Source organism: Arvicanthis niloticus, chromosome 17, assembly GCF_011762505.2.
Source record: "Arvicanthis niloticus isolate mArvNil1 chromosome 17, mArvNil1.pat.X, whole genome shotgun sequence".
In the NCBI taxonomy this organism is placed as follows: Eukaryota; Metazoa; Chordata; class Mammalia; order Rodentia; family Muridae; genus Arvicanthis; species Arvicanthis niloticus.
Window position 1 is genome coordinate 58780984 of NC_047674.1, and position 16757 is coordinate 58797740.

At 42.0% G+C, this 16757-nt stretch overlaps 1 protein-coding gene across 6 annotated transcripts in view; it reads right to left on the reverse strand.

Moving 5' to 3' along the window:
* Nucleotides 1-16757, reverse strand: part of Tbc1d5 (TBC1 domain family member 5) — a 469862-nt gene that overhangs the window by 36676 nt on the left and 416429 nt on the right. For all 6 annotated transcript variants that reach the window (XM_076915391.1, XM_076915393.1, XM_076915394.1 and 3 more), the window contains one exon: nucleotides 987-1086. In XM_076915391.1, the coding sequence (XP_076771506.1) occupies nucleotides 987-1086 (100 nt within the window). The remainder of the gene's footprint in view (nucleotides 1-986; nucleotides 1087-16757) is intronic.

Genomic DNA, 16757 nt, shown 5'->3' on the forward strand with positions numbered 1-16757 from the left:
AGAACATGGCTTGGAATAGAGCGGTTGCTTCAGAGGGCAACTTAGACTGGTATCTTCCACGTCTTAACATTGTTTATTACTCACTTGAAGTTAACATGGGTCAGGCTAATCCAAATGACAGCCCTGCTGGTCACTTGTTACAGATTCATGACCTCACAGGCGAAAAGACTGCTTGATGGGGTCTGAAGGTAGAGAATTCATCGCCAGGGCAGATTCCAAGGATGAAGGACACCTGAAGGAACTGCTGGTGAGGGAGGCTTTGCTGGACACCCTCTGGTTTCCTCTCAGAGATGAACATGCTTGTGTGTGAGTGAGAGTGTGTGTGTGTGTCTTGACTTTTTATACTAGCTGGTGCTGACATTTTGCCATGTTATCCTAGAACAGCATACTGCATATGGGCTGAGAACAAGTAACACTATCCATACAGAGGCTTCTACAAGTAGCACACACTGCAGGAACACGAAGTGCCTCAGCAGACCAGCGCAACCATGGATCTTCACAGATGGTGACACCAGAAGATCTCTTAATGTGGCACATTGATCACTCACAGAACCTGAGTCCTGCACTTATGATGGACAGCTAATAAACTAGAAAGTGCATTATCAAATTAACAACTGTATTAGTGATTGCAGACTGGTGGCTTAAGCAATATATCTGACTAGTTTCAAGAGCTCAGCCTTTTTATTTGCTGGAAACAGACATGTCCAACAGCAGCGTGGCAGTTAGGAGGTAAAGTGTCCATTCCTTTTCCTTTGGTTTGAATTCCTACTCTGCTTATCTGTGATGTATCTCAGCACAGTTTACTCCCTGTCCTTGTTTCTGCATCAGTGCAATGTAGGTAGCGACAGTTTCTCCACCGAAGGGGTTTTTGTGAGAAGTGAAGGACAGGATTCACTCAGCAAGAGCTGACTGTGGGCCTAGCACACAGCAGTGCCACTGTCACTGGTCTGACCAATGTTATTTCAAGGGCAATGTAGTTCACCTACCAAGATGCATGTCCATGACCTTTGCACAATACTTGCACATGGCATCTAGGTCATTCAGCTGTCCTTGTAGGAAGGAAATCTGGGCTTCTAATTCTTCTTCCTAAAACCAAAGAGATAAAGATAAATAAAAAGTTAACTACTACATGTGATTTTAAGTTTTTTCTCCTCTCATTTTTAATACTAATAATAATATTTTTATTGTTTTATTTTTGAGACAAGGTCTTACTTTATAGTCCTGGCTAGCCAGGAACTCTCTGTGTAGACTAGCGTGGCTTTGAACTCATAGAGATCCACATGCCTCTGAATCATAAGTGCTAGGATTAATGGTCTGCACCACAACGTACAGCCACCACATATAGACAGAAAAAAAAAAAGAAAGAAAGAAAAAAAGAAAAGCCCACTACTGCCACTATCACCAAAATGAGTAAAAAAGGAGATTAAAAAACAACTCAAGGTGCTGGTGGGCTGAAAACATACAGAGACCCACCTGCCACCATGCCATGAGACACAAAGACACCCAGAGGCCACTGCAATGTGCATGTAGGTGGTAGATAGAGTGGAGAGAGAAAAGTGGAACAGTTTGAGCATCACAAAGAGAGGTGGAATTGGAGACAAGGATAGAGAAGAACAGCTTTATGTGAGTAGCCTGCCCTGCCACCTGAGGCCATGGTGCAGTCCTAGCTCGTGTTGCAACTGAGACCATGTCAGTGATGGTGGCTATGCAGCAACAGGGGTCTGTGGCTCATATTACCACTAAACAGCATGCAGATGTCTGAGACCAAGTAGGTGTCTGAGGGCTATGCAGAGCTGAACCAGGCCTCTCAATGGTTGTAGCACTCTGGACAGCTGGCCCCATCTCTCACTTGAGAGAGATCTCTCACTTGAGAGAGAGCAGGCCCTGCTTCTTGCCTACAGCACAGTAGAGCTAGCCCTGATGGCAGGGGCACAGGTGAGCCAGTTCTGAGGGCATGAGCCATGGAGAGCTGACCTTGCCCCATGTCAGCTGCAGCATGGGGTGTGTTAGCCAAAGCAGTGCTAGAGAGCTCCCCCTGAAGGTGTGAATTCAGGAGAGCTGGCTGGCTTACCAATTCAGCTACCATTCAGGCCAAGAACCAGGGCTTTGACTTGGCCCACCCAACATCTACCCCATCTATGAACTGCTGGTGTGTGTGAAAGTATAGGATCTCCAGATCCAAAGCTACAGGATCTCCAAGACATAGGGCAACAGCAAGGTATCTGAGAAGAGTGCCAGTGAGGATTCAGTATTGATGGGTGAGCAAAACCAGAGACTTTGACCCAGACCAATAAAACTCATTGCAATGAACATTTCCAAGTGACGATGTGTGGACGAAGGTGACTGTGTGACACACTGTGATACACTACAGCTTCCACAAGGAGATGTTTTCTAGGTTCAGATTTTTATTTTATTTATTTTTTTGTGGGGGTCTCCCCACATATACAAGGGCAGAGGGAGGATATGAAGAGACAGGGAGATTTGTGGGATTGGGATGCATGATGTGAAACTCACAAAGAATCAATAAAAAAGTAAAACAAGCAAGAAATCAAACAAACTAACTAACAGAATCTCAAGTATTCCTAATTGAATTCTATCTTTGGCTATCTGTAAACATACAAAGTTGCATGAAACATACATAAAATACACATTTTATTTCATACAATATATTTTCATCACGTGTTCCCTTCCTCAGCCTCTCTTGCCTTTCTCTACCTCCCTACCCACAAGTTTTATGCTCTCTCTCTCCTCTTTAAAAAAAAACAAAACAAAAATCAAAAGAATAAAAAGCCAGTAAGTCATAAATGCCAAAACAAGGTGAAACAGAAAGCCCACATTAATAATGTCTTTAACAATACTGAGCAATAAAAATCAAAATGCACACATACAAAGAGAGAGAGAGGGAGAGAGAGAGAGAGAGAGAGAGAGAGAGAGAGAGAGAGAGAGACTACAGACCTCTGTCTGTCACAGAAACCTTATCACTGTCTAGACAATGATAATCTCTTAAAATGTGAGCTTCCTACAGCTGGTAAGTAGCTATTCTTACATTTCCTCTCTTGATAGGAAGCTGGGACATTTTGTTTGTTTGTTTCTAGAAAAAGGTTCCCTGGGCAGAGTCATTAAATTGCAAAAACAATCTAAGAAGAAGAAAAATGAGGAGGAGGAGGAGGAGAGGGAGGAGGAAGAGGAGGAAGAGATAAAGTCTTCATTTTGAAGGAAAAATTAAACATGTGAACAATTTCCTAGAGAAATTTGTAATACTTTTGGGAGTTTTATCTCAGAAAAAGGGAATAAACTGTATAATTTGGGATACTTTAGCCAAGACAGAGTAGAAAAGCAAGGCTGTGGCTAGGGCTGGCACAGGTGAGAGCATGGGTTTTCCAGTCTCAGATGCCTTTGCTCTTATATAAAAGTCCTCTGTACCATGAACAAAAAGGGAGAGAGACCTCCTGAGGCATTTCTCTTCTTTAAAGAGTAATTATAATTTGACTAGTTGGGTGGAAATTATAGTTGAAAAGGTCCCCTGTAGGTGTACTGCATTTTGAAGACACATGTATGCAGCACTGAAAAGCACTGATTTGAACTGCAACCTCAAGAGGTCTTAGCAATATGCACTGAAATGTTTGATACAAGGCCAGACAGCAGTGTTCATAAAGTGAACCGCAAATGTCTGCTGCAGGGTTACACAAGAGCTCCCCATGGTCTTATGTCTCCTATGATGTTCAACAGCTGCTCCTACTCTCCAAAAAGGATAAAGAACACCAGAAGCTCAACCAAAGGATGCTAATGGAGACAGGTAGAACTACCTATCCAACTCCAACTGGGCATCAAGGTGAGAAAGAATGGGCTGTTTCAGGCCGCTTCTCTCTCCCCTTCTCCATCCTTCTCCACATCTCCGTTCTGTACGATAACTATGGTAATTAGTGAAAGCTGCATTTCTTGATTTGTGACAGCTGCAGTCAGTGTGTGGAGATGGCACCATATATTCCTTCTCTTTGAAAGTGCATGTGGCCTCACTAGCCTGCAAGAATCCCTCTCCTTGCATCTGTACTGGTCTCATTAACTTAATTTGGAGACTGCAGAAAAGTCAAATTTTGGGAAAGTTGAAGAAGCTTGGCAAACTTTGCTTTCCCTAAAGGAAGATCACCATGGTGTTAGAGCATCCAAGAGAGAATCATGGTGAAAGAATAGCCATAGGAAAAGCAGTGAGACTCTAGACACGTTAAAATGTTGTTCTGGCATCTTTTAGTCCATCCTAGCTATAGCCAGGCAAGAAGGAGATCCAGTTAATATTACCTGGAGTAAAGCACAGTCTAATGAACCCTGTCCAAGTTCCTAACTCACAGACCAATGGGAATAACAGAGCTCTATGATGCTGAATCTTGGAGCTGCCCCTTATGCATCAAGAGACAGTTGAATGAGAGAAACTTGACAAGTCATGCGGCCTTGGGCATCTCCCTCTTTAGCACTGGTGGGAGCTCAACCATCGGAGGATGTAAACTCAGACTTTGCTCCCAAGGCACTTAAAGTGGTAAGGAGCTGGGACACGAGAGCAGACTATACAGTAGAGTGCACAAGTCTTGTATGAAACAACAAACATTGCTCTGGGGATCTTGGCCACAGCCTATTGCTGCCTTCACAGAGTCATCTTTTAAACTCAAACAGCATCGAGCCCTGGACTCAAGCTAGGGTCTGGTTGCAGCGAGTAGTTAGTGTGTTGACAACTCAGACTACACAAAAAACATCAGAAAAGAGAAGCTTCCTGGTTTAAAATCAACTCCATTTACTCGGGGTAATAGTTTACTAGATTAGCAACCACACCCATTAAAACACAGGAGTCCTTAGGAACTTTAGTTCCTGGTGGACACTCTTATTCAGAAGTGTTTGGAAAGCTGAGAGGGACACACTTTAGAGGAGAGACGTGTGGTCTTCTAGTTTGAGGCACCGGGCAGCTGGAGAAGTGTTCACGGCTCAAAGGTCCTTTTGGTCCACGCTAGATACTATCGCCATCTGATAGAGACCATGGGCAGTACAGGGTTTGGAACTGTGTGAGTTGCCCTGGATACTTGGCTGCTAAATTTAGAAGGATAAGAAAGTGCAATTTTCCAAGTTTTCGTTTTCATGCAGGGCTGTTACAAACCTAGAACCCAGCTGAATCTGTGTCCATGCAAACACTGTGGAAAAGGCACATTTATTCATTCAAACCTTCCTTTTCAGGAGAAAGCCTACTGAGACCGAAGAGGACTCCTCTGGTTGAAGCAGATGCAAAGGACCAAGAACCTCTTATATTTGCAGTCTGAAATACAGTTTCTCATACCTACTGAGGTTGCTGAATGTGAAAAACATTCTTAAAGCCTTCAGCTATCACTCAGAGCTTATAAATAGAAGTCGGATCACGTGGGAACAAAGGTTGGCTTGCTGCTTACTCTCATCATATTATATAACTGCAATTCTAAAGCTGTCAGAAGCCACTTTAATCTCTATCTTAGTGTCTCGTCATGCTGTGCACTCCTTCCAGCTAACAATACTCTCTGCAAGGCAGCTTCATTCACTCGTTTTCATTACACTGGACTTCTATAATACAAAAGAAATGCTTGCTCCATCACCCTGAGGTCATATGGAAACAACCATTTAACGGTCCTGAAAGGAACTGCTCATTGTATTTACTCTTGCTTGCACAGTCTACTTTCAGTCATAGGAAGGAATGTGGTGGGGTCATGATGAAATTCTGGTGTAAACATTGTGTTCAAAACCCATTTTTTCCCACTGACTAGCTGAATAACTTTGAACAAATTCTTTAATTCTTCTTTACACCTCTGTCTGCCAGAAATGGTGGGAGAAGGGAATGAATATGCATAGAGATTGCTGGCAGAACATGCACTCAATAAGTCAAGTCATACAGTTTCTTTTTAAACATTAAGCTAAAACAATGAAACAGGCTTAAAGAACAGAATTTTATGATTCACTGTCAGAAAATACTAGTTTCTGGTTTCAAAACTTCATGTGGACAGCACCCGGAGCTGATCTGTGCCACAGCTCTCCATACCCAAATACCACTGGGAGACAGCTGGTCTCCCAGGAGTGCAGACACGCCTGTGAGCACAGGTAAGATCACCACTTATGCTCAAAAGGACCCACCTGGAACCCTCAGGACACAGGAATTGAGGAGGAGTCTGGGACAGGATCCTTCCGGTTTCCATCTGTACCAGGAGCTGATCCTGTGCCAGAGAGCTCCATAACCGAATTCCTCCCAGAGAGAACTGGTCTCCTAGGAGTATTGACACACAGTCTTGAAGGAGGGACAAGCCACAGTCAGAGACAGTAAGACCAGCTAACACCAGAGATAACCAGATGGTGAGAGGTGAGGGCAAGAACAAAAGCAACAGAAACCAAGGCTACTTGGCATCATCAGAACCCAGTTCTCCCACCACAGCAAGCCCTGGATACCCCAACACACCAGGAAAGCAAGACTGTGATTTAAAATAACATCTCAAGATGTTGATAGAGAACTTTAAGAAGGACATAAATAACTCCCTTAAAGAAATAAAAGAGAACACAGGTAAACAGGTAGAACCCTTAAAGAGGAAATATAAAAATCCTTTAAAGAATTACAAGAAAACACACACACACACACACACACACACACACACACACACACACAAACAGGTGAAGGAATTGAACAAAACCATCCAGGATATAAAAATGTTAATAGAAACAAAGAAATTACAAAGGGAGACAACCCTGGACATAGAAAACCTAGGAAAGAGATCAGGAGTCATAGACACAAGCATCACCAACAGAATACAAGAGATAGAAGAGAAAATCTCAGGTGCAGAAGATACCACAGAAAACATTGACACAACAGTAAATGAAAATGCAAAATGCAAAAATTTCCTAACCCCAAAAATCCAGAAAATCCAGGACACAATGAGAAGACCAAACCTATGGATAATAGGTATAGATGAGAGTGAGGATTCCCAACTTAAAGGGCCAGTAAGTATCTTCAACAAAATTATAGAAGAAAACTTCCCTAACCTAAAGAAAGAGATGCCCATAAACATACAAGAAGCCCACAAAACTTCAAATAGATGGGACCAAAAAAGAAATTTCTCCCGTCATATAATAGTCAAAATACCAAATGCACAAAACAAAGAAACAATATTAAAAACAGTGAGGGAAAAAGGTCAAGTAACATATAAATAAGGCAGGCCTATCAGAATTACACCAGACTTCTCACCAGATACTATAAAAGCTAAAAGATGTCATGCAGATGTCATACAGATCCTAAGAGAACACAAATGCCTTCCTAGGCTACGATACCCAGCAAAACTCTCAATTACCACAGATAGAGTATCTTTCCACAAATCCAGCCCTACAAAGGATAATAGATGGAAGCGCCAACACAAGGAGGGAAATTACGCCCTAGAAAAAGCAAATTTGTATATTACAGAATACACAGCCTTGGTTAGTCTCGTCTTCAGACATGCTGAACTGATCTGCTTTGAACTCCTGATCTCTTGGACTTTCAGCCAGATCCAGTTAGGACACAGACGCCAGAGACTAAAGCAATTGTTGGTGTGGCTTTTTAAAAGGCCAACAGACTCTCCCATTTTCTCTACTCTTCCTCCCCACTTCAAAGATATGAAGTTTCCCTACTTTTCCTCCCCATATTCAGCTTGCAGAAGTTATGAAGAGTCCTCTTTTGTGGATTCAAAGAAGAAATTGAGTGTCTCTATTTCCAGGTGAGGTAGTACATTGTGGCTAGGTGGCCACTGGACAGAAACTGCCTATCTCTCCTGCAGACCTGTACCGTTCTTAAGAGGACACAAGTTACAGGTTAGGGCAGCTTAGTTCTGCTGAGACAGAATAAGCTAGTCCTTAATAATTCCTGTTTTTCAAAGGTCTATCTGATGATCCTGGGCCAGAAGGCTGAAGACTGAAGCTCCAACTTCCTGACTTACTGAAGCTGTATGGGTAGGCAGCTGTCTCTACAACTTGTCACAGTTCTGGAAGCTGAGTTAGGCTTCCTGTATTTTCAGATAATGTTGCTTGTTCTCAGATTTCTGACAGGGTTGAAAGACCACTTATAGTCTCATAGCCAACCCAGGCTATTTACCATTGAGAAAATACATTTGAGAAGATAGTTCTCAGATAGTATACAAGCTAAACCAGGACATAACATACAGATTTATAAGTCTTTTAAGTTAGGATAGATGACAGAGTGTTCTATTTAATTGTCAAAGATGATGGACTGGATGTTAGGTGTATCTTATACTTTATAAATTACAAAATGGTAATTAAAAAACATGTGTGTTCTAAGAAGAAAAAAAGCTTATAATACTGGTGACAGTTTTGATGGGAGAATGGGCAGCCAGAACTGTGAGGAAACTTTAGAAATCTTAACAATCCCCATGAGCTACTTAGTTACAAATTACACACAATGAAATGATTTCACTTTTCAGGTATTTGGTGTTAACAGGACATCAAGTACACCTAATGTTCACCTTGGTCTGTAATCGATCACACTTGGCTGAGCCTCCTCTACCCTGAATGCAGAATCTGCAGTTTCCTCTAATAGCCTTTCCCAGCCACTGAAGGGCTTCTCTGGACACTTTGTGGTATGTTGATTTGCTATTTTGCCTTCATGCATGAGACCATCTAGAGTAAAAAGGAGGCTGTGATGTGGGAACCCATTGTGTCATGCTTCCTGCTCCCACATATTAACAAAATGCGAGTATGAGTGATAAATGCCAAGAAATAAAAGACCAAACAAACAAACAAACAAAACCCAAACAAACTTCATGTGGCAAAAGATCAATAAAGGAGATAAGATTGTCCTATGTTTAGAAGAGCAAACCCATACACAAGGCAGGAAATGGACACCTGAGGCTGAGGCTGGGCTACCTACAGACCACAGTGAACTCCATGTGGAAGGCCTACAGGTAAGAATTAGAGGGCAGGGCTACTTTACTAGAAAAGAAAAAAGCTAGCAGCTAACTTTTTGGAGAGTGATATTAAACATAGTGGACAATAAGCTTTGCATGTATGAATCTATTTGCTCTTCACAACAAACCTGTGTGGCAGATCATCTCATCCACTGACAGATATTCCTCTGTCAGCCATGTTCTCTGAGGAGGCATGCTCAAGGTGAGGCAGCTAACCAAGAACCAGGTCCCTTGGCCCGCTATCCCATTTCTTCCTGGGTGCACTCACATTCATTTCCTATGGCTTTCCTAGCAAACATCTCAGTTTCCTCTAACACACATTTACCAACTGTAATGAAGAGTCCTAACTTCTGGTGGCTTACTAAACTATTTCCTTTCTAAAATGTTTGGAATGGTTAGGTTTAGATGGGTGAGGCAGGAAGATTGCCGGGAGTTCAAGGTCAACCAGGGCTACACAGTGAGACCCTATTTAAAAGAAAAAAGGCATATCTATAGGGGCATTAAATTGGCCAAATATTATGCAATTTGGTAGTTTAGAAAATACATCTTTCATATATTAGTTATATTAAATGCTTCATTACTTTTTTGATGTTTCTTAAATAGCAGTACAAGGTTTTGTAGTTTATTATTTATTCACTTACTTATCAACTTGCTTAATAAATACATTTATTTACATTATGTTAAGCCATGCAGAAAATACAATAATGGTTGAGATGCGGGCCCCTGGCCTCTACGAGTTTAGAAGCATGGTCTGCATGTTCTTAAAGCCAAGAAAGGAGGAGGAAACTCTGGAGATGATGCGGGAGGACTCTTCATGGACCTGGAAAGAGGTGAGATCACTTCTCATATGGAGATGAGAACATGTTTTCTACATGATAGAATTCTGAAGGTATTGAAGGAGGAGATCAGAAGAAATGATGAAAAAGCATGTTTCAGGAAACAAGGATCCAGTCAACAAAGTTACATGTGTGTGCGCGCGCACACACACACACACACACACGCACGCGCTCATGCACGTGCACACACTTGGATAGACAGGAGTGTGGCAGGTGAGCAAAGAAGGAACCAGTAATGAAGTCAAGTCAGAGAACTGGGAGGAGCAGGGGCTTCAGATGGGCAGAAAGCCCTCTCTTCCGTTCTTCCTTCTAGTAATGTGTGAGATGTTGGAGTCTGACCTGCAGTCTGCTGTACCCACTGTCCCTAATGGAGACCATGTTTGAGGGCAGCAAAGTGAGGCAAGAAGAGTCATGGGATGGGTTCTGCTCAGCTTCTAAGAGTGTCCTCAGATCACAAGACAAGCAGACATGGGAGCCAACACTGACAGCAGCAGCAGGAAACAGCCAAGAATAGCAGCTAGAGACAGGAAAGGCGCCCAGTCTTGCTTGAACAGATGGGTGAACAAGAAGTGGGAAGCACAGGAAACGGAAAGTCTTGATGAGAAGGAGGAAGGCTGCAGATGCTCTGAGGAAGCTGTGGTATACACAGGGTAAAACACACACACACACACACACACACACACACACACACACACACACACACACTAGGTGTGAATGAAACCCAAGCTAGAAGCATCTGGCAATAGCCCTGGAAGACAGCATCAGGGAAATAAAAAAGAAACACAACTACATTTACACTGCATTAAGTTACAGGGTGTGGATGTGTGGAACACTTGAGCAGCTGTACTGGAGAACAAGCTGGACTACGAATGCTATAGCCCTAGCATTAGTGTGTAAGAGGCCTGCCACATACCACCTTTATGGCTTTACTAGTCAGCAACTCTTTGAGCCCAACTATAAGATGGAAATACTATTTAGTATGTTCTATAATTATTAGAGGATTGAATTATAGGAGAGTCTTAATAAAAGACACAGTTTGGCTTAATAAACACTTTATAAGTGTTAACTTTTTGTTGTTTTACAGTGTTGAAGTAATTATTTAAAACGGCAGTGCCCACTCTGGCTTGTAGTTAGGGAGCCGCCATGTTCCCGACTAGGCTAGGCCTGAGGTCATGAGCATCAGCTGCCATGGCTCAGGCTGCCGGCTCAAGCCGCCCTCTCAGGCGGCCAGAGACACCGGCCCTGCCACCCATGAGATGCCAGTGTGGGAGATGGCTCTGCCAATCTTTCATGCTGTCTCCTCAAAGCTGGGCTGAGCCCTGATCATCTCGCCATCCACTCGGTACCTGGTAGAAATGCGACTCTAATGTTTAAAGATTATCCAATAGCTTTATATATTTGGCAATGTTCAAATAACAAGAAGCCCACACAATTAGAATTGTTAACCAATTAACTAACCTAGATATAAGTTGTTACCCAGGACTGCTCCCAACACATGCATGGTTCTCCATGGCTCCTACATCTCTGCCTCCTTCCCAGCTCCTCCTCTTCCTTCTCCTCTTCCTCTCCTTACTTTTCTTCTTCTTCTCCCTACTCCTCCCACCTTAGCTCCTCCCAACTTGTGGGGAAAATATGTCGCTACATTATACTGTTAATGTAATCCTAGAAAGTTGTTCCAGGGAATCATGGGTACATATAAAAACAACTGAAGATATTAGTCAAACATCCAAGGACGGCACATATACACACACGAACCCTAAATATTCTTTAAAAATATTCTGTTGAAGGACAATTCACAGACATGTAACAGATGACTAACTGGAAAAATAAGATTGCAACATATAAGTAATTTTTTTTAAGGTATTCTTGATTTTGAAAAACATGGTGGGATTATAATTTTTTTTTTTAGATTTTCTACAAGGATACAGGGTTATATTTTTATAAGAAAATAAGACTATCATGTGAATAACATACCAGGGAAGACATTCTTAAAAAAGCAAAAGGGTTGGCTGAGGAGATGGCTTAGGTAGTGAAGTGCCTGCTGCTCGTGCGTAAAAACCCAGCCTTGGACCCCAGCCCCAGCTTCTCATCCAGCTGCAGCCGTGTTCGATGTAATCCAGTGGTGGTGATGCATAGACAGAGATCTCTGAAGCTTGCTAGCCAACCAGTCTAGCCAAACTAGTGTTTGGGGGTGTGTGTGTGTATGTGTGTGTATATTCGAGTGTGTGCACATGTACAGGAGAGTGGCAGGTGAGCAAAGGAAGAACAAGTTATGAAGTCAAGTCTTCCTGATCTACACTATTAAAGATTATCTGTAAAAGCTCTATGATTTCCCTCTATATAGAGAAAATGCGTATTGCATATGTCAGTAAGTTCTTAGCTCTATCGAAATTCAGAAGGTATAAAATATAAATTCAGAAGGTATAAAGGTTGTTATGGACTGCGTGTCTTGAACATTGTATCTGGGAAAATGCTCTCTTCTAGAAGGGCCTGTGTATAAGGGCTTAAATGGCTCTGTTAGAGCTATGTCCCCATCTTTTAAACCTTCATACTGTTTTTTATAATCACACAACCTGAATAATCTTTTGTTACTGCAATATGCTCCCTCTTCCACCAAGCCAGTGAGCCCAGATGATAACATTATTAATGACAGTTTTTCTTTTTGCCACATTTATATGTGATCAGACCAATGCATGAAATCACCCACTTTGTACCAGGGGCTTTCGTTAAAGTATTTCATGGTGCTACAGTCTGGGCAAGACCATCTGTGAGCTCTTCCTGGCACCAGAAGCAGACACCCAACACAATGGCTGACCTAGACAGAAAGACATAGGCCAAGGTTGCTTTTGCTGTTATTTTGTTTCACTGTGTTAAAGATAATTGGCCATATGAGGATGAAATAAGACACGTGTATCACCATTCTCTAAAGTGAATGACCCCCACAGAGGTCTGCATTGAATCCAAGTTGAGGATTAAGAAATGGAGTAAGAAACACCTTGAGTTCCGAATGGTGACGGGAGCCAAGTACTAGCACCACTGTGATATTTCTCTTGCTAATATAAATACTAACAGTTATGACATTCTGGGGAAAATGAGAGGAAAAATCCTCTGAGTTATCCACATGTCCACCATGCTCACTGATTTACAGGAACCCCATCTCTCAGTAATACCAGTTCTATTACCTTTGAAAAATGCTACTGGCCCTGGAAGATGTCAGACTCATTCCTGCTATATCAAGTATGTGCATAGCACACAAAACCTTTAAGAATATGAATTTATTCCTAAATTTCTCTTGAGTGCCAGATACAACATCTGATTTAGAGAATACTCAGAGAAACCAGGACTATGAGCGCTTCCAAGTGAATTCAATGGCACTGACACGTTTAATGCAGAATCAGCAGCTATGAATTAAGCAGGATATCCACTACCTCCTGATGTTTCTGCAGGACTGGGGAGGGTCCTGCTTTCTGTTGTAAGAGCTGAATGCTTCCAGAAGTGACTAAGTAAAGATCTGTGTATATTATATACTTCTATTGAGACCAGAAAGAACTGTAAATCTTGTGGCCATAGGAATCATGTATACGACAGCACACTTTAGAGAACTGAAGAGCTATCCCCATGAGGCTGAAGAGAAGCTGGGAAAGAACTAACAATGAAGCTGGCCACAGAAAGATCATCAAAGGCTCTACAGACCATTCCTAACACTGAGGAGGGAGCCATGTAGAGTTCTGATGGAAAGTTAGAAACTATGATTCAAAAAATACAGTAAGCAAAATAGTGCATGGAATACTTTGGATGAATTTCTTAACTGAATGGATTTATTCTAATTAATATGACATTATTGCTCACTAAGAACAAAACACTGCACAGCGTATCTTTCTATATTTTTATCTTCTAGCATGCTAAACTCAGAAGGCAAGTACAACTCAGTATAGTTATTTGTATCAAATTGTTTGTTTTAAAACTGTGAATTGGTTCCAATGAGAATTATGTATCAAGGAACAACTAGGATATATGGGATTTCACATTTTCTACTTCATAATGTAATTCTCATGAAATGCTCGACAATCAAACTACATGTAGCTAAAACCAGGAATGCACAAAATGCCTGCCTCTACATGCTGCTGGTATCCAGTTTACTGTGTGTTATGGTGATACCTATGGCCCAAATCCATCAGAATACACACAACTGTCCACCACTTCACAGTAACTCATGAGTATTAGTAAATACGTTCACTTTGCCATCAGTTAAGATCATTAGTATTGTGCCCCAATCCTGTTTCCCAGAGGCTTTTGATTATGATTTTGCACACCCATAATTTGGAGAAATGTATTAGCCACTTCTGAACCAACTCCTCTGAAGATAATTATTTATAAGAAAACATATCTATTGCAATTATGCTTATATTATTTTCTGCAGATTAGCTATTTTCAAGAAGTCTTTATTATAGACATTGTAAGAGCACTGAGCAAGACTGAATGAAGTTTCTGGTGCCTGACTTCCCAAGAGATCATTTACACTTTCTCTCAAGGTGAATTTGATCCAATCCACAACTGAGGGGAATGGCAGAGCTAGGAATTTACGTCAAGGACACATAAAATCCTGGGGAGTTCTGAAAATGTTTTTGTCATTTTTCAGAAGTCACAGAATTTAGGAATAAGAACACTGTCTCAGAGTTTCTGCTGTGATGATTACCACTACTAAAAGTCACTCAAGGAGGATAGTTTATTTCATGCTACACTTCCAGGTAACAGTCTATTGCTGAGCGAAGTCAGACATGAAATCAAGGCAGGAACATAAAGGCAGGAACTGAAGCAGAAGCAATGAATGAGTGCTGTTTGCTGGTTATTCCTGGCTTACTTAGCTGAGTTTCTTGTAGCATTCAAGACTTCCAGCCTACGGGTGGCATTGTCCACAGGGATCTGGGTCTTCCTACATCAATCATTAATTAAGACAATTCCTACCAAGTTTGCCCACAGGGCAATCTGGTCGGGGCATTTTCTCAGTTGAGCTTTCCTTCATCTCAAATTATTCTTAACTTGTGACAAACTGGCAAAACCAAACCAAAGCAAAGCAAACCAAACCACCAAACCAAACCAAGCCAAGCCAAGCCAAGCCAAGCCAAGCCAAGCCAAGCCAAGCCAAGCCAAGCCAAGCCAAGCCAAGCCAAGCCAAGCCAAACCAAACCAAACCAAACCAAACCAAACCAAACCAAACCAAACCAAAGTTAAGTAATCCAAACCACTAACAATAAGAAACAGAACAATTGAGGTTGAATTTCATATAAAGAATAATTTTTAGCATATTTCACATATTGGCTGATACTTATTCAATCAAATGAACAAACAAACAAACAAACAAACTCATTGATTACTTCAAACTTAATAGGCGATTCTGTATGATGCAACAGTATCTTAGGAGGATGCCCAGGAAGACACAGTCTGCCTTTCTTCTCTGGATATGATGCCTTTAAATGCTCTAAAGCAGTGGGCCTAAGCTTTAACTGCATATCTGTAGGACCTAAAAATACAGTAATTACCCATGGTCTGGGATCACTTTGTCGATGCTGATTCCATTCTGCTGATTGTGCTACTTTAATGACTCAAGATAATTTTAATGTACACCCATGAATAAGAATTCCTTCAGACTCATTTATAACTAATAACTTTTGTAGATACTGGAATGAGTCAGAATTTCTCTCATATGTAGCTTATAACATCCTAAATAAAAACAATATTTTTCTAAATAGATTACTTTTGAAATTTATGTCTTAATTCTAGGCAAAAGTAGAGGTGCTCATTTTTGAGAGAAAAACATGGCATACCTGTCTAATCTCCTTTTCAAAGGAGCTCAGGGTCCTGCATGTGAAAGGTTTGGTGGTTTGACTGAAAATGTCACTGTGTTGGTTAGAATATGGTTGGCCCAAGGGAAGTGGCACTATTAGGAAGTGTGGCCTTGTTGGAATAAGTATGTTGGCTGTGGGGGTGGGCTTTGGGGGTGCCCTCCTAGGTGGAAACCCTCCTCCTAGGAGGGCAACCCCATAGGAAGACCAGAAGTCTCAATTAACCCTGATCTCTGAGATCTTTCAGACACTGAGCCACTAACCAGGCAGCATACACCAGCTGGTCCGAGGCTCCCAACACATATAAAGCAGAGGACTGCCTGGTCTGGCCTCTGTCAGAGAAGATGCGCCTAACCTTCAAGAGACTTGAGGCCCCAGGAGTGGGGAGGCCTGATAGGGGTGGCGACATCCTCTTGGGAAGAGGGTGAGGAGGGATGGTATGAGGAGGAACTGTGGGAGGGAGAACCAGGACGGGGAAAATGACTGGACTGTAAAAATATAAAAGTAGTGAGAGAGAGAGAGAGAGAGAGAGAGAGAGAGAGAGAGAGAGAGAGAGAGAGAGAGAGAGAGAGAGATCTGAGCTCCTTCTTCACCACGTCTGCCTGGATACTGCCATGCTTGCTGCCATGCTGGTCATGGCCTGAAACATTGAAACTGTAAGCCAGCTCCAACTAAATGTTGTCCATTATAAGAGTTGCCTTGGTCATGGTGTCTCATCACAGCAATGAAAACCCTAAGACAGAAGTTGGTACTGAGGACAGGACTATTCCTGTGATAGGCTTGACCATGCTTTTGTTCAGAAGAGTGTAGATTTTTAGACTTTGGAAAGCACTGGAATGTTTTAAGTGGGGCTTAATGGGCCATCCTAGAAGAAGCCTAGAAGACAGTGGTGCTGAGGATGATTTAAACTGTATGGGCCTGCTGGCTCAAGAGGTTTCAAAGAAGAATTTTACCATGTGGCCTAGAAACTATTTTTGTGGTCTTTTGGTGAAGGGTGTGGCTGCTGTTGCCCTTGTCTGAAGAGTCTGCCTGAGGCTATGGTGAAGAAACTCAGATTAACTGCTATGTTCTCTTTGAGGGGCCTTCAAGAGCAGAAGATAATGAAGACTAAGAGGTCAGAGTGGTAACACAGG